The sequence below is a fragment of the Apodemus sylvaticus genome, chromosome 12, assembly GCF_947179515.1.
Source record: "Apodemus sylvaticus chromosome 12, mApoSyl1.1, whole genome shotgun sequence".
Classification (NCBI taxonomy): Eukaryota; Metazoa; Chordata; class Mammalia; order Rodentia; family Muridae; genus Apodemus; species Apodemus sylvaticus.
In genome coordinates this window covers 61,906,233-61,929,077 of record NC_067483.1, presented here as the reverse complement: position 1 = coordinate 61,929,077, position 22,845 = coordinate 61,906,233, and the positions used below count along the sequence as shown (strand labels likewise).

Below are 22,845 nucleotides of genomic sequence, written 5' to 3'. Positions count from 1 at the left end.
GAGTTCACTAGTCCATGCTAGCAAAGCGAGTGTTGGAAACTTGGCTGCCACAGGGAGTGTTATTATCTAGGCTTTTGTCCTTAGCTGGCTGCTTAGCCATCTCACAAATTGCTTGTACCAGATCTGGAGGGGACCCTAGTGACAGAACGTATGTAGGTGGAGGATCAGAGAACTCTCTTGCCACCACTAGAAAGACAACCCAAAGAACATGTATTTATGTTAGTGAGATCTTATATTGTGGGATTCCCCTTTGTAGCTGTTCTCCTTCATTGTCAGTTCTCTGAAGCACAGTTCTGGTCACCTCCATATGATGTTGCAATCACCGGGCACCATAAGACTCTGCAGAGAGGCAGCTCTGTAAGTGTCCTAGAGAGTGGTTGTCACATATGTGTACCTTTGGAGCATGTTTCTAGCTATTAGTCATTATCTTTTGTAGCTATCGAAAGTACCAGAGTTAGATTCCAAATGTGTTTGCTTGAGTTTCAGTTTGATCATTGAGTGTTGCAATGGCCTTGGTCTAGGCAGTTTCTCCCTCTGAGCACTAATTCTCAAATGTAGGGAATGGGAATAATGGCTCCCATATGGGTAATGTCAGTGTGAACTGTGAAGCATTGAGATAACTTTCTGTTTTTGTCAACCCTTCTGGGACCTACCTACATGCCAATTAGGATCTGTCTTCTTCTTTCTGTATTTTCATTTTCTGGGTCTGAGTGAAGACTTTATCCCCAAGAATACAGAACCCAGAACCTTTAGTAAGACTTTGATTCTTATTTCCCTTATGATAAGTTTGGCAAATATAAGTATTCTATCTACTTTTCTAGCATTGGAGAATGCCTCTTTTATAAGGGGTCTTGCTTGTAGCACACCCACAGGATGTATTTAGGGCATTTTACAGGCATTTAAAGATAGTGGGGCACCTTTTTCCCATCAAACTTAATGGTTCTTCAGAGTTAAAATTTAGGGCTGGGATTATGCAAGCAACCTCTCATTTCTGATTGGCTGGACTATGTGTTTCACCCCATGGGCCTTATGAGAAACAAGCACCTTTGGTTAGCTATTAAGACTTTCTCCTGCTCATGAAGATTGTTGGAGTTCTTCCTGTTCAGTGGTTCTCTTCCAGGGGTGACTTTGCTTCCCAGTAGACATTTGACAATGTCGGAGACATTTTGTCATGGCTGGTGGAAGGTGGGCTGCTACCGGTAGTTAGTGGCTATAGGCCAGGGATGTTGGATGCTGCTAAATGTCCTACAGTGCAAAGGTCAGATGTTCACTACCAAGAGTGAGCTGTCCCCAGATGTCAGTGCAACCTTTTTTGTTTGTTGTGGTTTTGACTGTTGAGCTTTCACTCCATGGGCAAGGAAAGGAAGGGGCTTATGCCAGGACTTTTCTTTTTCATCAAAGGTGTATTTTAGTATTACCCACTATGTTTCCTTTAAAATTTAGCCAGGGAACCACATTTTCTATTCCATAAGTATTTTCTTACTTTTGTTGAAGTCAGAGGCACTCATTCCTCTTGTAAATGGCATACCATAGTCTTTCCTTAATAGAAAGGGCAAGCTAACTTTACCTGCCTCCCTATCCTCCCAAGAAATTTTAAGTCCTCTTGGCTATAACTTACTGTCTGTGGAACAGACCAAGAAATAGAAAAAAAAATAAGAACAGACAAACAAACCAGAAACAGAGACCATTCTATGATGACGGTTTGTGTGTGTGTGTGTGTATGTGTGTGTGGTGTGTGTATATTTCTGTGTTTTATCTTTCACACTATCTATTTCATTTCAAGGACCAAAAGGGGGAAGAAGTTTCCTTCTGTACTACTGTGTCTCCAGTTCTTGGAACACAGCAGTAAAGACTTTCAATACAAACTATTTTTTGATTAGGAGAAACATCAAGAGGTTCATGGTTATGTTAAATCAACTCCTCACATTGGTTCATATGCCCTTTTCAGAGCAGTATCCTTAGAAAGAATTTGTGTGTATATGTGTGATGGGAATCGGAGGAGGTGGTTAGGGCTTCTGTGGGTAACTTTTTTTAGAGGGTCATGAAATGAACTTGTTTGCAACCATAATTAAGCATAAGAAAGGAAGAATTGAAGAGAAAAAATGCAAGTCTGCCATACATAGAGTAAATATCATTTTATATCTTCCTGTCCTTATTGTAAAATATACTTCCTACTCAGCTGTGACCAAAAGGTCTGAAAAAGAAATCACCAATGTATGTACTATACTTTTACTTCATTCTGTAACACAGGTCAGTTGAAGTCCTGAAGACTATTTTTTCTTTATAGATGAGTGGCATGAGTTGTTCATCTGGATATTCCTACACTAATTACTACCTACGACAACAGGCAGCTTGTTAAGCTTGATCTAGGTCTATCCATAGCACGTCTGGAGCCCAGTACAATACATGACCACAGGATAGCCCTTCTAGAGACCAAGCCCAAGTGTTAAAGAGAAGGTGAGATACCTGCAGGCAGGAGGACTCTTTTGAATACAAAGTGGGTTGTGACTAGCTGATGTACCACTGCCACGTTTAAAACTGTCCGTCAAAGCTCTTGGAATATTCTTCCAGGCTCCATCCAAACCAACACATCCCATGGGGTCTTCCTTGCCTGTGATGGTTTTGAGTTCGGTAGAATCATTCTCCACTCCCCCTGTCTCACTAGGTTCTAGCCATACCTCTCTCCTCTCTGGTTTTAATATCTGAAACATGCTGATCCCCTGTCTTCCTTGCTGCTCCTTTTGTGCATGCCTCTTCCTGTGTTGAAGGATTTCTTCCCTCCTCGCCTCCTCTGTCCTAGTCATAGGTCCCCTTTGACCTTTTTACCTACTATAACTGTATCTTGCACTAAGTGTGATAAGGATAGCTACCTCCTCCATCTTGGCCTCTGTGGGAATGCTCCGTAAGCCTCAGATGACTACAGCTTGGGTTTTGGCCTTTGAGATAGAGTTAACCCCAGAGGCATCAAAGGACTAAAGCCTAGCCAGTGGGGTGAGGGGAGGAGGAGGCCTCTTACAGGGACTGGGATTTGGGCAGTCAGATGATTTTCTCACTCTTAGCCTCCTTGGCTTCCCTCTAATATATTTTAGTCAAGTTGATTTTTTTTCTTTTGAATAGTTTCTATGTGAGCAATTTAATACACGAGGCCTTCTTTCTTTTTCTTCTTTTTTTATAACAACAAAATGAAATAAATTCTCTAGAAATTGATTTCCAAATCAAATCACATTCCCATAATGTATTTAAAGGAAATGAAGAGCATAACATTACATGTAATTCAATGGCTTTTTGATGGATCCTAATGATTTACATGTGTGCTTACAGTGCCCTTGGTCTGGATCTCAGGTTATTATGTAAGTGCCATGAGCACACAGGCACATCTCCTGCACATGAGTCTAGTTTTTCTGCTCCAGAGAGACCGTATCAATGTCCGTGAGCCTTAGAATGGGGCTTTCCTTGGGCTCCACTGTTCCTATTCATAGAGAAGGGGCCTATAGTGGACAGAAGCAGCAAGGCAGCTCCTGCCACAAAGGAGCTTGGCTCTGAATGGAGTTATAAGGACCCAACCTCTTATTATTCATTAGATTTCTTCCTGAAGATATGTAAACAAAGCATTCCTGGGTGTCCAATCGAACAATCCGACTTGGGAACTGAGGAGCTGAATGTTCGATGTTGAACAGCTGTCTGAGCACAGGTGTAAGCTGCAGTAGCTAGTGCCACCTGACTCAAGTCACAGAGCCAGAGGGGCCTGAGAGTCCTGTCCTTGTGTTCACCTCGTTTTACAGATGAGGAAACAGATAATGGCCGTTCATACTCTTCCTTATCTGCAATACTAGCTTATCAGATGCTTTGCATGTGTCAGGCTGTAGAAGACACTGGTTTTAAAAATTGTTATTTACTTTCTTATTGATTTGGCTCTTATTTCCCAGTGGGGAGTCCACTTTTTGTATACTCTTGCAGAGTCTTGTTCACCTTGGAAACACTGAAAGGTTATCTAAGTGTAGCTAGGTTGTGGTCGTTGGGTCATGCTACTTAAAGAGAGATTCCATTTCTTCATCTTCTGGGTCATGCTGCTTAAAGAGAGCCTCCATTTCTTCATCTTCTGCTACTTCTGGGGCTATATTTCTCATGTTCGTTGGGACCTTCCTCCTTCTTCAAAACTAGCAGCATGGACAGCACCTTGCTTCTGTCCTTCCATTGCCATCTTGCCCTGCACAAGTCTTCCTTTGCCATTGTCTTCATATTACCTTAGCATTTACAAACAATTGTATATTCCAGAACAGTCCCTCCATATCAAGATATTTAACATTGAGTAAAGCTGTTTCATTCATAACAGATGACATTCATAGGTTCCTTAAATTAGGATCTGGCTATCCCTAGTACACCAAAATTCCTGCTTTCTGAATTTCTCAGACTAGTTTTCTGATACTCTGTTTATTCTGTGACTTCCTGGTATGTTTTCAAAATATGTTGGGTCTGTTTGGTGGGGATGGGATAAAACTATATACTACTATGTAAAACTATTTTATCTTTAAGATAGCTAAAGTTTATTTCTATTGCTTATGACCAAGAATCAATGTGGTAAATCAGTACCATGCAAAGAAATTTACAAGCATTAGTTTTTAAATTCCATAACCTTCCTTACAAAGCTTTGTTTCCATTTTACATTTAAGAACATTGTTGTCTCAGAGTAGCAGTTATGTAAGTTTGAAGGCTTGTGCTGGGATTAGAGTTGAAAGTTGATTAGAGAATGAGTGCTTCACTCCTTTCCCAAGGCAGAAGTGTGGAACATGGACCAGATTATGAGGTCTGAAAGATCCTGTAAGTTTGGGAGGGCAAGGGAAAGAAGAGGTGGTCCAAGCAGGAGGAAGCCTAGAGAACAAGAGGCAAATGCAAGACACAAACTCTAAGGGAAATTCAGGGTAAAAATCGGTGCCTTTATGGAGGTACAGCACTACGAGAGATGAAAGACCAATGGGTTCATCTTGGATCATAGAATACCTCTAAATGGACCCAAGCCATGGGATATGTAGACTGACTATAGTAATAATACCTTGGCTCAACTCTGCTGGATATCCAACTTGAAATAGATCCCTTCCTGAATTCTGGTCTCCTTATAATGTGGGCTGGTTAAACACTTGACACATTTTTTACCCTCTCACGAACAGCATGCCTTTTAAAATCAAAAGTAGCTCTTTCTTGTTTATATAGACAGAAGCAAAGAGGTGATTTTTTTTATAGCTTGGGTGGCAATCCTAGGCCTAATGTTAAAGACCCCTGGCTTCTGTCTATTCTCTAAAGAGAACTTGCTGATTTGCTGAGGGTAGGGCAACAACTAACAGTAGAGCTCTCTACACAGTAATTTCTAGCTCCCAATTGTGTCATGATCATCTAAACTCATTACTTTTGGGCTCTCAGGCATGTGTGTGCCTGTGTGTGTGTTTGTGTACATCTATATACCTACATGCATACATGGTGGAACAAGATATCCATTTCATAGTGAATGGTAAGTAAAATAGTAAAGAGACCAGGTTCTACAGTTCCCTTTGAAGGCACACCATCAGTAGCCTCAGATCACCCAGTGGCTCTGCCTAGTATTTCTATGATATGGGATCCAAACCTTTTAACACACAGGTCTTGAAGGAATTCCAGATCCAAACTTCAGCAACACCTGAGTGCAATATGTAGTCTTAGCAAATAGAAATGTAGGCTGCTCAGTTGTATTAGTTACTTCTCTGATTACTGTGACTCAGTATCTAACAAGAAGTAACTTAAGGAAGAAGGTTTATTTTGCCTTGTATTTTAAGAAGGAATACAGGTAGGCCATCATGGTGGGCAAGATATGGTAGCAGAAATGTAAGACATATGGTTACACTACATCTGTCATTAGGAAATAGGCAGAGGATAGAAAGTTGGAACAGGCTATGAAACACCAAGCTCTGCCTCCAATGACCCGTTTCCTCCAATGATGTGCCACCCCCTAAAGTTTCTATACCCTTCCTAAACAATGCCACCAGCTGGGGACCAGGTGTTCAAACACATGAGTCTATGGGGGAGGGGGCACATTTCACATTCACACCCCAGCACCATTTAATTTAAATGCCAGATTTTAGATAGATAATGAATATCCCACACGTTATTAAAAAAAAAACTGCACTAAACTTACTTAGTTGTACTAAAAACTACTTCTGTTCTTTAAGAGAAACTCAAATTTCACTGAGCAACCTATATTTTATCTGACACTTCTAAACATAAGCCCACTGCTGTGGGGTATTTTCAGACGTGGAAGTGAACAGCAGAAGAAGTCTGTAAAAGGAGACTATTGACCTGGATTGACAGGGAGGCTAAGAAAATTCCCTGAGGTCAAAAGGAATCAAACAGTGAAGATCTGTGGGTGCCTGACCTGGAGAGATGGTTAAGTCATAACTGGGCAGGGTGTCTCTCGCATCCTCTTCTCTCCTGTCCCTCTACGGTTGCCATGACTAGAAAGACTTCTGTCACATCGTCAGGATCATCAGCCTCCACTTACCACCTCAGCCACTAACAACTGAAAGCAAAAGTATTAGAGGAGAGGCTGAGCTACCACAGCCAGGCTGAAGCGATCACTAGACTGGACTGTATGTACTACATGCTATGTGTATTTCTGGCCATCTGCCCTCTGCTAGGGAGGCTAGGAGGAATTAAGTATACCTCTGAACAGAATTTTCTAGCCTTTCAATGCTTACAAGGTGTCTTAGTAGGGGTTTATTCCTGCACAAACATCATGACCAAGAAGCAAGTTGGGGAGGAAAGGGTTTTTGGAGCTTACACTTCCACGTTGCAGTTCATCACTAAAGGAAATCAGGACTGGAACTCAAGCAGGTCAGGAAGCAGGAACTGATACAGAGGCCATGGAGGGATGTTTCTTACTGGCTTGCTTCCCCCGGCTTGCTCAGCCTGCTCTCTTATAGAACCCAAGAATACCAGCCCAGAGGTGGTACCACCCACAAGGGGCCCTCCCCACTTGATCACTAATTGAGAAAATGCTCCACAGCTGGATCTCATGGAGGCACTTCCCCAACTGAAGCTCCTTTCTCTGTGATAACTCCAACCTGTGTCAAGTTGATACACAAAACTAGCCAGTACACAAGGAAAAAGTAAATGGAAAAAAATAGAGCCCCTGCTCTTGAAGCATATATAAGCATAACTCTTGGGACAGCAGAGAGCTTAGGTTTTTATTAACTCAGACTGAACTTATTCTTGGTGGCCTTCTTCTGATTTTGTAATAAGTGTGTGTGTGTGTGTGTCCAAGTTTATGTGTGTAAATATTGCAGCAGACACTACCTGCCATTCAGGCAATCTTATAGTCATGAAGAAAGGTACAAAGAGAATGCTGATGGTCCTGAAAGGGACCATTGGCAACTCACTTTGTGGTTTATGGCCTTGGGATGAAGGGAATCAAATTCATTAATGTGTTCAGAGACAGAACATAGTGACTCTTGGAAACACACTGGAATAGTGTTGCTAAGAAGTGCTAGGTCAACATCACACAGCATTAGAGTACAATAGGACAAGGAGAGAGAACTGGCTTTCTTTTAACCATTTAACTCTTTCTAAGCCTGGCTTTCTCACAGAAATGAAAATAAACAACTGTCTTATTAGGGGATTTTTAATGATTAAATCATATAACATTTGAAAATGCTAGCAGATGGAAGATATTCTGTATTTTACCACCCCAGTATTTCCTAAATATCTCTGTCATGATTCCATATTTTTCTCTGTGACTGCTTCTACTGGACTGGATGTCAAGAACCGTTTCCTTCCTCTCTTCCCTCCTGTCTTACTGCATTCGACTTGATAGCGCTTTGCTGAGCTGTATATACGTCAACACTTGATTTTTTACTGGGGAGGAAGCTTCTAGCCTTTGTATCTTCATCTCCTTTTCACTCCCTCCCTCTATCATTCCTGTGGAGGGCATCCTTTCATGTGGGGTCCTACTTTGGTGCATAGTCTTAGGAGTGTATTACAAGGTTCTGACTAAGACCAATTTGTCTTAGTCAGGGTTCCTATTCCTGCACAAACATCATGACCAAGAAGCAAGTTGGGGAGGAAAGGGTTTATTTAGCTTACACTTCCACACAGCTGTTCATCACCAAAGGAAGTCAGGACTAGAACTCAAGCAGGTCAGGAAGCAGGAGCTGATGTAGAGGCCATGGAGGGGTGTTACCTACTGGCTTGCTTCCCCTGGCTTGCTCAACCTGCTCCCTTACAGAGCCCAAGACTACCAGCCCAGGGATGGCACCACCCACAAGGGGCCCTCCCCACTTGATCACTAATTGAGAAAATGCCCACAGTTGGATCTCATGGAGGCACTTTCCAAACTGAATCTCCTTTCTCTGTGATAACTCCAGCCTGTGTCATGTTGACACACAAAACCAGCCAGTACAATTGACCCTTTGACAACTTGACACACAAACACAGCATTATTAAGCATCAACCCTTACTTTCTTATTCAATCCCAAGATCCAAATAACTTTAAAAGCCCCACAGTCTTTACATATTAAAAGTTCAATCCCTTTAAAATGTCCAATATCTTTTAAAATTCAAAGTCTTTTAAAAACTCAAAGTCTCTTAACTGTGGACTTCACTAAAATACTTTCTTCCTTCAAGAGGGAAATATATCAGGCCACAGTCACAATCAAAAGCAAAAATCAAACTCCAAAGGCCCAATGTCTGAGATCCAACTCATGATCCTCTGGGCTGCTCCAAGGGCTTGGGTCACTTTTCCAGCTCTGCACTTTGTAGCACATACCTTGTCTTCTAGGCTCCAGCTACCTGTATGCCACTGCTGCTGCTGTTCTTGGTGGTCATTGCATGGAACTGTCAACTCCAAAACACTGCTGTCTTCTAGGGTAACTGGGCTTCACCAATAGCCTCTCACAGGCTCTTTTCATGGTGCCAAGCCTCAACAGCTTTGCATAACCCCTTCAGTCCTGGGCCATCAATTGCAACTGAGGTTGTACCTTCACCAATGGCCTTCCGTGACCTCTCACAGTGCCAAGCCTCAGGGGCTCTTCTTGACCCCTTTATGCCTTCAAAATCTGTCCCACCTGGGTGACTCTTACACATTACCAAGTCCAGCCACATCACAAAGTACAACCTTGGCTATCTCTGGAACACAGCCTCTGTGCTCTCAGAAAACACTTCACAGAACATTTCACCTCAGTGATGCTGGTCTCTTTTTAATCACCTCTAATTTCTTAGCTCCAGCTAACCAGCATCCATAGTCCCAGTAGCACAAAGGTTTGCTTTAGTGCTTCTGGTATCTTGTTAATCACAGCTGATTCTTCAGCCCTAGCTAACCAAAAGCACAGAATCTTCACAATCAAAACATGGCCCTAATAAGAGTCTTTAATCTTCCTTCTGAAATTTCACAAGCCAGGCCTCCATCTTCTACACTGTTCTCAACATTATCTTCCAAGCTCCTACACAGCATCAGACAGAGCCCTTGACACAAAATGGATCATCTAGCCCAAACTTCCAAAGTCCTTCCACAGTCGTCCCCAAAACATGGTCAGGTTGTCACAGAAATACCCCACTACGCTGGTACCAATTTGTCGTTAGATGTTGTCAACTCCTAGATGCTCAAATATACCTATGACTGAATAGTACCCAGCTTTGCTTTTCTGATCTTCCCATCAGGAAGTTCTAGGACACCCATGGCCTCTATCAGTTATTTATTTGTGCAAGTTCATTCAGTCAGGCTTGGACAATCTAGCATCTGTTTAGTAACTATGAGGTTTGAGGATATAGGTGATTCCAAAGTAGACTCCGTTGATGGAGATGGGAATAGGGTTTGTTGAGACCCCAGAGCAGGCCCTGTTCTTCAATTCACTTTGCCCTCTGTGAATCCTATTGCTTTTGATTTTGACACATGATCAGGGCAGCCAAGTTATAGCTGCTGTCCTTGAAGACTTGGTGAACTATAGACATTAAGAAGCAGCCAAATGGCCATTTTAACTATATTGATTCTGGCGATCCATGAGTATGGGAGGTTTTCCCATTTTTTGAGGTCTTCTTCCATTTCCTTCTTCAGAGTCTTGAAGTTCTTGTCGTAAAGATCTTTCACATGTTTGGTAAGAGTCACCCCAAGATACTTTATACTGTTTGTGGCTATTGTGAAGGGGGTCATTTCCCTAATTTCTTTCTCAGCCTGCTTATCCTTTGAGTATAGGAAGGCCACTGATTTGCTTGTGTTGATTTTATAACCTGGCACCTCACTTCCAGAAGATCCTGCTATACCACTCCTGGGCATATACCCAGAGGATTCCCTACCATGTAATAAGGATACATGCTCTACTATGCTCATAGCAGCCCTATTTATAATTGCCAGATACTGGAAAGAACCCAGGTATCCCTCAACAGAAGAGTGGATGCAAAAAATGTGGTATATCTACACAATGGAGTACTATTCAGCCATTAGAAACAATGAATTCATGAAATTCTTAGGCAAATGGATGGAGCTAGAAAACATCATACTAAGTGAGGTAACCCAGACTCAAAAGGTGACTCATGGTATGCACTCACTAATAAGTGGATATTAACCTAGAAAACTGGAATACCCCAAACATAATCCATACATCAAATGAGGTACAAGAAGAAAGGAGGAGTGGCCCCTTGTTCTAGAAAGACTCAGTGAAGAAGTATAGGGCAAAACCAGAACGGGGAAGTGGGAAGGGGTGGGTGGGAGGACAGGGGGAGAGAAGGGGGCTTATGGGACTTTCGGGGAGTGGGGGGCTAGAAAAGGGGAAATCATTTGAAATGTAAATAAAAAATATATCAAATTAAAAAAAAAAGAAAAAAAAGAAAAAAGAAAAAAAAAGAAGCAGCCAGACATTAAGAAGCAGTTTTAAAAGCTCTGTTAATTGTCTCCTTGCACTGGAAGAGAAATTTCTAAGGAACCAAAAAACTTGAGGACCTGACCTGTGTGAGATCCTGCTTGGTTGTCAGGAGTGCGAGATGGATTCAGTCAAGAGTACACTTGATGGTGGGATAGTGGATGTGTCATATGGCTGGCTATGTGAGCCCCCTGTGATAAATAACACATTCATCTCTCTTCCGTTGTTTGCTTTGCTTTTGTATCCTTTCTGACATGAGCTTCGCTTCCCTGACACTTGCTTCTCCATTAGCTTTTATTTCTTATTTTCCTCCTTGCCTGCATCTCCACATTTTTTTTTACTATGTCTCTTAGTCTTAGTCGTTCTCCTGTCTTCCTACCACATTTTCATTGTATAGCCTTGCTCTCTTTGAACATTGTCTTCTGCCTCTGCCTCCATGTTCCAAAGCATACCTGTCATATCCAGGCTTAGGGAGGAAATTTTCACTTCCAGCAGCTCTTTGTGTGATATGAAAGAACATCTGAGTACCTGGGTATCCTAGGAAACAGAACTCTAGTTTCTGAGCGGAGCGGATTCCACACACTGTGTTTGTGAGACACAGGGAAGGAGAGTCTAGCACCTGTGCAGCAGAGTTGAGCCCAGCCTTTGTTCAGGGGGAAGTGGAACAATGCACCTGTTTTCCCTCAGCTTCTATCCCTTTGCATTTCCGTGAAGCATCTTTCTCTGTCTCTTCTTTCTTTTCTCTTTTGTCTATTTCTGTAGTAGCTTTCCAGCTCTATTTTCTACATTCATCTTTGTTCTTTTTCCTCTTTAGAAGTTATACCATCCCCTTCCCAGTGGCCTCCTTTGACTTTGTAAGCTAAAAAAGTGGTGGGGGTTGGGCTCAGGAAAGATGGGGGACAGCTTGCTGGCACAAGTGCTTTATGAGAGTAGGAGTGGTTTGTTTATCATTTGAGATTTTATGAGCACAGAATTAGATGATAATTTTTTATTTATGTGTGTGTATGTGTGTGTTCTTGTGTGTGGGTGCAGGCACAAGCTTTCACAGTACTTGTGTGTGGAAGTCAGAAGACAACTTCCATGTATTGGTCCCAGGGCATGTTCTGCTGCTCTCTATTTGAGACAGGCTGGCTGTCCCTGAGCATTCAGGATCCCATCTACTTTCTTTTATTATTATTATTATATATTTTTATTTTCTATATTCTTTGTTTACATTCCAAATGATTTCCCCTTTTCCAGTCCCCATCCCCTACCCCATATGTCCCATAAACCTTCTTCTCCCCACCCATTCTCCAATCACCTCTCTCCTTTTTCTCTGTACTGGTACTACCCTCCAATGCTAGATCAAGCCTTTCCAGGATCAGGACCCTCTCCTTACTTCTTCATGGGAGTCATTTGTTATGCTAATTGTGCCTTGGGTATTCAGAGCTTCTGGGTTAATTAATATCCACTTATCAGAGACTGCATTCCATGTGTATTCTTATGGGATTGGGTTACCTCACTTAGGATGATATTTTCCAGATCCAACCATTTGCCTAAAAATTTTGTGAATTCACTGTTTTTAATTGCTGAGTAGTATTCCATTGTGTAAATATACCACATTTTCTGTATCCATTCCTCCACTGAGGGATATCTGGGTTCTTTCCAGCTTCTGGCTATTATAAATAAGGCTGCTATGAACATAATGGAGCATGTGTCTTTATTGCATGCTGGGGAATCCTTTGGGTATATGCCCAGGAAAGGTATAGCAGGATCCTCTGGAAGTGTCATGTCCAGTTTTCTGAGGAATTGCCAGACTGATTTCCAAAGTAGTTGTACCATCTTACAACCCCACCAGCAATGGAGGAGTGTTCCTCTTTCTCCACATCCTCACCAATACCTGCTGTCTCCTGAGTTTTAACCTTAGCCATTCTGACTAAGTGAAAGATCTATATGACAAGAACTTCAGGTCTCTGAAGAGGGAACTCGAAGAAGACCTCAGAAAATGGAAAAATCTTCCATGCTCGTGGATTGGCAGGATTAATATAGTTAAAATGGCCATCTTGCCAAAAGCAATCTACAGATTCAATGCAATCCCCATCAAAATCCCAACTCAGATCTTCACAGAGTTAGAAAAAGCAATTCTCAAATTCATCTGGAATAACAAAAAACCCAGGATAGCTAAAACTATTCTCAACAGTAAAAGAACTTCTGGGGGAATCAGTATCCTAGACCTCAAGCAATACTACAGAGCAATAGTGTTAAAAACTGCATGGTATTGGCACAGTGACAGGCAAGTGGACCAATGGAATAGAATTGAAGACCCAGAGATGAATCCACACACTTATGGTCACTTGATCTTTGACAAAGGAGCTGAAAACATCCAGTGGAAATAAGTCAGCCTTTTCAACAAATGGTGCTGGTTCAACTGGAGGTCAGCATGCAGAAGAATGCAAATTGATCCATTCTTATCTCCTTGTACTAAACTCAATTCCAAGTGGATCAAGGACCTCTACATAAAGCCAGACACACTGAAACTAATAGAAAAGACACTGGGGAAAACCCTTGAGGACATGGGCACAGGGGAAAAGTTCCTGAACAGAACACCAATAGCTTATGCTCTAAGATCAAGAATTAACAAATGGGACCTCATAAAACTACAAAGTTTCTGTAAGGCAAAGGACACTGTCAAAAGGACAAAACGGCAACCCACAAAGTGGGAAAAGATCTTCACCAACCCTACATCTGACAGAGGGTTAATATCCAATATATACAAAGAACTCAAGAAGTTAGACCCCAGGGAACCAAATAACCCTATTAATAAATGGGGTACAGATCTAAACAAAGAATTTTCACCTGAAGAACTTCGGATGGCCGAGAAGCACCTTAAGAAATGGTCACCATCATTAGTCATTAGGGAAATGCAAATCCCACCTACTTTCTACACTCCATCTCACAGTTGCTGGGCTCGCAGGTGTGCTTTACCATGCCTGGCTTTTTAATGTGAGTTCTGGGGATTGACAGGGCAAGGCAAGTATTTTATATACTGAGCCATCTCCTCCAGTCCAAAGTATAACATCCTATAGCTGAAAGCAATCTCCACTTCCCATTCCAATCACACAGTCCAGTGTGAGCATCCTCCCTTTGTCCTAACATGAGCTGTGCAGCACGAAATGCTTGAATGCTGCTAACATTGGGAGTGTTCTACACCGAGGCAGCTGGTCAGGTGCCATGGCTGTGTGTTCATAGCCGTCTCTGTGATTGTGTCATCTGGATTGGCATTCTTAGTACCTGTTGACCTTGCATTCGTTTCCTAGAACCTTTCTCGTATGGTTCACTTTGCCTACATTTGAAATCTTTCAGAGAGGTTGCCCAAAGAATAGTTAAGTCAGCCATTCTTGCTACTATGAAGTTTTCCAGATGACTCATTGCCCAGCACTTTCTGAACAGAGGGGCTAATCTTGGAGAGGCTGTAAGGGATAAAAGGCATTATTATCTCACAAAACAAAGAATAAGCTAGCAAAATTTAAATCAATATTATTGATCTTTGTGTCAGAAACAATGTCAGTTATGGACTTTATACTTGCCAGTACCATTTTTTTTATTTTTATTTATTTTTATTTTAATTTTTTTTGGAGATAGTATCTCATGGAGTAGCCTATTCTGGCCTTGAATTTGCAACTCCTGGCTCGGCTTGTAAGTGCAGTCATCATAGGCATGCATCCCCATGCCTGTCCCAGGACATTCTTCATCTTTAACACATTTTATATCTAAAACTAGGTCATTGTACTTCTTTATTTTATAGATGAAAAATAAATAAACAAACAAACAAACCAAAAAAAAAAAACCCAAAACAAAACAAAGCACCGGGAGCTTGAGAGATTTGTGTCTAGCGGATAGTTCTTTGGACCAGGACTTAAACCTAGCTTGTCCTACATGTAGTTTCCTGCTTCACCACTCACAAGTCCATATGGGCCTTTGTTGTCACATAGTATTTGTATTGTCCTTAGGTTCTATGCAATGCATTATCTCCTTAATACTTGCTACACACAATCTAATAGTATTCTTGTGGATGTGTAGATGTGAGTACATGTGCATTTGTGGGTGTGACTATAGAAGTGGAAAAATAAAAGCACAGAAAGCCAGTCCAGGTCAAAGTCTGGTATGGAGGCAATTAGAAAACATATTAATAATGCACAAGGACCATGGACATAGCTCCCAGTCATGAATGTCAGTATAATTTATTAATTTGGTTAGAATTCTGAGTGTCAAGGAGGAGGAGAGTAAGTTACATCTTCACTGAAGTTAATCCAGACAAAATTCCTAAAGATAACAGGAGATAGGGATATGTGACTTGGAAATAAAATCTGTAAGGGCCTGGTAGCAGGAAAGGAAGGGATTGAGAAGAAAGTGGGGGACTAGATTTGGTTCAGATGTGGGTCTTGCATTGGAGCCCATGTACTCTGTTCATGATCTGGGATGAGGACTCCAGTATGATGGTATCTTTTCCTTTGCAAAGTGAAACCCAGATGGCTATATTTAATTCCACTTAACGCACTGGTGATTCACTCCGGCTCAGGTGCACCCACATACAGCTGGCACTAGCTTTGTGTACTTTCCAGGCAGAGGCTGCTATATCCCCAAACTCCCCATGAAACAGGAGGAGACAGACAGGCTGTGATAACCTTGAGTCTTTTGTGTCTCTATCCACAGCATCCTGGCCACTGCAGGAACCCACTTCAATACCCACGTGGACCTCCGGACCCTCCGGGCTGTGCGTGTCCTGAGGCCCTTAAAGCTGGTGTCAGGAATACCGAGTGAGCACCTACTTTCTTCTTTCTGATTGCCTAGTATCCTTGATTGGATGCAGGGTATAAGGCAATGTCGGGTAGAAGAGAAAGAGCTCTTCCTGAAAGGAAGCCCCTGGACTTGCAACAATTGGACATAGCACTGTGCTTCTAAACTTAACATTTTCTCACATTTAAATAATAATGGAAGATAACAAAAAAACAGGAAAGGAGAATAAAGGAAAAGTAAATGAAGACCATTCCTATTGTATCACTCTGAAATAAATGCTAATTGGATGTATTTTTTTCAGTCATTCCCCCTATGCATCCTAATATAATTTTAATCATATGTGTAGTGTTATCTGCTGCAATAAGTGTTTCAGTTTCCTAAGGTTAAAAATTCCATGTGTTGTCAGAGGTTATGGTTTGTTAATGAGTACTGCGCTCCTCTCCCAGTGGGTAGAGGGCAGGATCTGAGAAGGAGTAATAGGAAAGGTCAACGTTGCCCCTGTTTTGTAGGATTGTACAGAAGCAGGGCCTTTAGACTGAGTATGAAACACAGGATAATTGAATTGAATCTGTGAAAGGAATCCATATGTTATCCCAGAGGAAACGGAGGGTGATATGTAGGTCAGGGAGAGGTGAGAAGGGACATAGATGATGGCAGTCTTTGTTACCTGTCATCTCAGGATTAATGGGTTGTTTTTTAATGGAAGAGTAGGAGAGGGTAAAGGAGCCCGCTTTGCCAGGAGGCAGTGAACGAGTTCTCTGCTTCACTCCCTCCTCTCTCTCTAGGCCTGCAGATCGTGCTGAAGTCCATCATGAAGGCCATGGTGCCTCTTCTGCAGATTGGCCTTCTGCTCTTTTTTGCCATCCTCATGTTTGCCATCATTGGCTTGGAGTTCTACAGTGGCAAGTTGCATCGCGCATGCTTCATGAACAATTCAGGTAAGGCCATGATTTTCTGTCTTCTGTTCTCCCAGGGCTTCTTCCCTTTGGTCATGAGCATGAATTCAGGACATTTGGAGCTTTGCTGAAAAAGCTTATTCTATCTCAGCTCTAGGATTACAATCAGAAACTTCCTAGTCTATAGCTTAAAGATACAACCAGCTTAAAGATCTACCTGAAAGTTACATTGCAAAACATGTAGCCTTGTATATAGTTGGAGGGGCTCAAATAGGTGGTCTCAGGTCTATCCATGATAGAGGGCTTTTAGAATGCATGCCAAAAGCCATTCTGAGTAAATACTCTACAGAATATATCTTTGATTCATAGACCAGTGGGACCCTGGAGACCAGAATCACATGGGTGTCCTGGTGGAGCTACAAAGAAAGCTCCCTTTTATTTCCATCATCTCACATTTGTGAAAGACATGAGGGGGCTGTTAGGTTGGCTTGTCAGTTTTGCCTTGGAAATTGTGGGATACACAAACCCCAATTCCCATATATTTGTATCTTATTTGTTCATTACAAGATAAATAGCGTACTCTAGGATGAAAGTCAAGGAGGAGGTTAATAGAAATAAAAAATAAGTTAAAGTTTGGCCTCAGATTCAGAATGAACACTGGAAATCCAAGGCCAGCATGGAATGTATAGTGAGTTCTAGTCCAGCTTCGTGGTTTCATAGCACTATCTCACAAAAACTAACTAAATAAAGCCTAAAGATAAAGGCTTTGTCTGATGAAATCCAAAAAAAAAAAAAAAAAAGAATAAGTTAGAGTCCTAAATAAGTACTGTGTTTTTATGAAAAGAATCTCCAAATGATTTTTATTTTCCCTTTACTTTAAAATAAAAAAAAATTTGCATGCCTAAAAATCAGAGAATTAAGAAAATAAAGCAGCCACCTGTTTACAACTGTCCCTGAGAAACCCAGAGAGAACCATGGTTCATCCCAATTTCCAGGGGTTGGAAAATGAATACGACTTTGCCATTACCCCAGCATCTTCAGTGTGAACCAGCCCTGTAACTTTCTGTGGCAGTACAGGGCAAAGTAGAGCTTCAGGCCTGAAGAAGATGAGAGTTCTTTAGAAGCATTTTGAATTGCAGGTGGATATGAATTGAGGGTTGTAGAGAGCACAAGGTAGGAGAGGGTCTGAGGCAAGATGGGCAAGCACCTTCTATGGTAGGAGAAATGCTTACTTATGCCTTCCGAGGATCATTTCCAGTTCATACTAAGCACCTCATGGTTTGTCTCCCACTCTCCAAATATATCTGCAGGTATTCTAGAGGGATTTGATCCTCCTCACCCGTGTGGTGTGCAGGGCTGCCCGGCTGGTTATGAATGTAAGGACTGGATCGGCCCCAATGACGGGATCACCCAGTTTGACAACATCCTTTTTGCTGTGCTGACTGTCTTCCAATGCATCACTATGGAAGGGTGGACCACTGTGCTGTACAATGTGAGTGAGCTGATTGATGGATGCAGTATGGGGGATGGGGTGGAATTTTGGTGCTGTTTTGGTTCTTCTGGGACAGGGAAGGCTGGGGAAGAGTTGGTATTGTCCGTATCCAACTTTAGAACTTAGAAGAGCCTGAGCAGGTCACTCTCCCACCCTCCTGCCCCTTTTGGATTTTTTTCTAAGTGTTTTATTGCAATTGCCAGATTGTATTCCGCCATACTGTCAATGGGTGAATGAACAAGTTAAATCAGATTGCCTTGTTGTGGAAAGTTTTGGATCTGCATGGTAGTGGGGCACAGTGAGGTGCTCCAATAGGTGTAAAGGTCTCAGTTACTATCCCCAAAGGGCTCCCCCTCAGATTGGAAAGCTGTTATAGTGGTTTTCAACCCCAGTGGCCCATTAGAGTCAGCTGGGAGCTTTAAAAATTATACTGCCTGGGCTTCACTCCAGGCCAATTAAGTAGGAATGTCTAGAGGTAAAGGCCTGTCATTGACATTTTTTAAAGCTTCCTAGCTGATTTTAATATGCAGCCACTGTCAAGAACTACTGCATTACATGCCCAGAGAAAGCATGGTTAATTGTGAGACTCATTAAAATGCTGTCTGGAAATTCAAGTTCCTAGGCTCCTGCCCTGGAGATTCTGACTTTGGGTAGCTGTGTATAATTGGTGAGCTGTGCTTTCAGTGGAACCCTTGGTGATTCACATGGCTAGGCTTGTCTGAGTCGGTATATGAGACAAAGCTGACCAGCCACTTGACAGGGATGCTAGAGATTCCAGCAAGGAGACAGAAGTTAGACAAAGTGACCATGATGTCTCTTCTGCCTTCCAGAGTCTGGTTTTAATAAGTCTCCCAAGGCATGGGGTAGAGTCCAAGTCCAAGTCATGAGCATTGGGATGTGCATGGAATGTAAGGGGCAGAGTGAGCAATGGGGAAGGGGCTTGTGAAGGGTTGGATCCTCTGTGCCGTTGCCTTCAGTCATTTGGAGCCATGATCAGATTTACGCATGCTCCCTTTACCTCAAAGCTTTATCTCAAGGTGCCTACAATTTTCTTCTCTCTCTCTCTCTCTCTCTCTCTCTCTCTCTCTCTCTCTCTCTCTCTCTCTCTCTCTCTCTCTCTCCTCCCATATGTACAAAGTTAATTAAGTGAGTGCAGTGTGACTTACATACAAAGCAGCCTTTGAAAGGATAAAGGAAAGTCCATGTTTTAGGAAGAGATTCAACCAAACCTGATGCCTGGAGAACAAGGATTATATGAAGCCTATACATGTAGGTACTTAGGAACCGACTGACCATTGCAGTCAGCCCCCCCACTTAGGTCCCAATCTATGGCTACTGCCAGCTTTGGTTGCAAAATATTCTACAGTGTTTTAGGATATTGCTGGTAAGGAAGGCCTAGTGTGGCAGTACCTATACTAAACTTCTATAGTCGATTTTTATCTTTGTCACTATCTCCTGACTTTACAGGACAACTACTTCTACAGCATTTGCATTGTGTTGGGCACTTTACGGCAATGGGAAGTTGGATAGAGTTATATGCAAATACTGTGCCATATATGGAACTTGAGAAACCTCAGATTTTGGAATCCATGGAAGGTCCAGACACCTATGTTTTACAGTTGCCAGGAAATGACTAAACTAGTTTGGACTCATTCCCATACAGGATGAGTAAGGTAGAACTGAGAAACTTAGCAGGAAAGAGTCCCAGGCTGTTGTGCTAGCATTCTAAAGGGTAGGATAGATCCAAACCAGCAAGCCCTAGATACCGTGATTCACCCCTGAGGACACTCTGGAATTCTTATTAGCTATGGGAAGCAGCAGAGAGGAGGAGACACGTATGGTGAGAGTGTGGGGAGGAGGAGGCAAGCAGGGTGAGCATATAGTCACTCCCCATCTGAGATGTGAAGATTGTCTTGAGGCAATGTCACCAAGACTAGCCAGGAACCTCAGAAAAGTATAGTGCTGGCCCTGCGGTGGCTGGTGTCACTTGTGGGGCTTTGAAAGTGATGAACTTCAATTAGATGTGTAGACTCACCTAAGTGATGTGATAAATGCATGGAAAGCCTAAAAGGAGAAGTGTTGCATTTGAGGATATAAGTGTGATCTGCCATTCCTCTGACCAGGGATCAGCTGCTCCTGAGAGATGCGAATGAGTGGAACAGATGAGCCGCTCGCCACCCCTGCATTAGTTCATTTGTTCATTCATTACCTATTTCTACAACTATTGACTTTGCAGATATTCAATATCAAGCACAGTGCAGAAACACTAGAAAGATGGCAGTTGGGGTGGGGAAGGGGCACCATCCCTGCAGGCATAGCTCTCTCTATAAATTCCCATCTCTCCAGTTATCTGTCAGTTGTAGCAGTAGAGGCTCCACAAAGCAACAGTGATCTAGCTCTTCCCTGTAGTTTTGCTCCATGTAGCAAGCAGGGAGGAAAAGAAGTCAATGGCAGATTCTCTGAAACCTTTTATCACAGCAGTTCCTAGGGCCACAGACTCACATCTCTCTCTGAAGTCCAACCTGTTAGTCATTGAATTGAAGCCTCCTGCTGTCCTTGATGGCTGGATCCAGGCATAGGGGAACTGGTTGAGCAATAAGGTTGGTTCCTCCAAAATATCTGGCTACAAATAGGCAGAAAGAACTCTTGTGTACTCTGAAAAAAAATCAGCGGCATGGGGCATGGGGCCAGGCATCACTGGTAAAGGTGATAGTCATACTGAGGTGGATAGCTGCCTCTTGATTCAAGAGAAATCAAATAAAAATGGCACTTAATTTTCAGTGAGTGGAACAAAGACAAAGTCTGGATTCTTTTAGAGAGCCATCAAAACTGGTCTTAGTTGGGCGAGGACCTAATTGAAGCAAGACCCAATCAGGGTTGTGTAGAGGAGCTGGGCTCTACCTTGCTGACTTAAGCCTCCTGTTACTACAGAGACATGCCCCATAAGACTGACTCTTTGGACTACTGGAAATAGGACTTTCTATGGAAAAATCATATCATAAAGGCTTTCTAATTGTTGAAATTTAACTATATCTTTGAGAGAAAAAGGGATCAGGGAAAGGGGAGAAAATAGGAGCTGAAATGGTTAGACAAACACACCTGCCAGTCCTTTCTGTATGTTTGTTCTCCCTGACAGCCCCAGTGTCGGGGCCACAGACAGACAAGCACCTAGAAAACTGGCAGAGTTTGTTTGTTTGTTTGTTTGTTTGTTTGTTTTTTAAATCTTGGAAAACCAATGATATTCTTGGGATCCACAATGATATTATTGTGGGTCATTCTGGCAGGTGTGTGAGTGAGGAGTTGTTTAAGAGCATGGGTCACTCAAGGCAGCTATGCCACTGAAAATCACACTCCAGCATGGGTAACAATTCATGGACATTACATACTGGAAGCTCCTTGGCCAACTTACTTACATAATGGTGTCCCCTCCCTAGCAGTAGTTAATTAGCTTGTAAGTTCAGAGAGGACATGTGTGGATCTTTTAAGTTTTGCTTATTTTGTGAATGTTTTGATTCCCTCCCTCCATCAAGATTTTTTTTCAAGTGATTTAAGCTTAGACTCTGTGATGGCAAAATGTGTATGCACAAACATGATATTCATAAAGCATGGATTTAACTATGAGCAACAAATCAACTTAGTATCATAAATACAAGTATGCACGTCTTGATATTTTACATAGGAATTACTACCTCCAGTAAAATGCAGACATTAAGATGTTGATTTGCCTTCTGTATTAGTCAGGTTTCTTGACCAGAACTGATGGGATGAATATTTATGAAGGGGCTTATTAGAGTGGCTTACAGTCTGTGGTCCAGCTAATCCAACAGTGGCTGTCTACCAATGGAAAGTGCAAGAATCCAATAGTTGTTCAGTCTATGAAACTGGATGTCTCAGGTGGTTTTCAGTAGACTCTGAAACACCAAAGAAGTAGGCTTTAATGTCAGTGAAGGAATGTAATTGCCAACAAGCACTTGGGTGAGCAGGCAAAGAGCAAAACCTTTCTTCTTCTATGCCCTTTATAAATGCTGCCACCAGAAGGTGTCAATTTTCCTACCTCAAAAGATCTGGATTAAAGGTGGATCTTCCTGCATCAAGTGATTTAATTAAGAAAAAAATCACTCACAAGTGTATCCAAGCTGCTTGGATTTTTAGTTAATTCCATGTGTAGCCAAGTAGACAACCAAGAATAGCCATCACAACTTCCTGCCACTTCTTATTCTGTGATGGTCCAGTTCACCTAACTGATATGTTTCATCAGGCAGAGCACGAAGAGAAGAGAGCTACTCTCTACCATTCCATTGTCCCTTCTTTTCAATGATACAAGAAGTATACAAGACTAATTGGCCACTCAGACTAGTAAGAGTCTTAGTTATGGGTGTTATATACTATAAGAAAACAAACAAACAAAACAAAAAAAAAAAAAGAAGAAGAAGAAGAAGCAGCTCTCAGGCATGAGGGCTCATTTAAACCACTTTTTCTAAAGTGTTGTCCTAGTTTCCTCTCTATTGCTATGACAAACATCATGAGGAAAATCATGTCACTTGGAGAAAGGATTTGTTTGTCTCTTATTTGTCACAGTCCATTGTTGAAAGAAGTTGGGGTAATAAGTAACCTCAGGCAGGAACCTGAAGCAGAAGCTATTTGCTGGCTTCCTAGCCATGCTTGGCTAGTTTTCTTACAGAGGACCACCTTGGTCTGAGCAGTCCTTCACTTAAGATTCCCATTTCAGATGAGCCTGGTCTGTGTAAAGTTGATGATTAATGCCAGCTAGGGCAAATGCAAAGGATTTTGTCCCCCTTTTGCTATA

At 42.1% G+C, this 22,845-nt stretch overlaps 1 protein-coding gene across 3 annotated transcripts in view; it reads left to right on the top strand.

Annotated features, from left to right (window-relative positions):
- Cacna1e (calcium voltage-gated channel subunit alpha1 E) overlaps positions 1 to 22,845 on the top strand; it is a 309,640-nt gene that overhangs the window by 73,253 nt on the left and 213,542 nt on the right. For all 3 annotated transcript variants that reach the window (XM_052200273.1, XM_052200272.1, XM_052200271.1), the window contains exons 4-6: positions 15,567 to 15,670; positions 16,436 to 16,588; positions 17,857 to 18,038. In XM_052200273.1, coding sequence (XP_052056233.1) covers positions 15,567 to 15,670; positions 16,436 to 16,588; positions 17,857 to 18,038 — 439 coding nt within the window. The remainder of the gene's footprint in view (positions 1 to 15,566; positions 15,671 to 16,435; positions 16,589 to 17,856; positions 18,039 to 22,845) is intronic.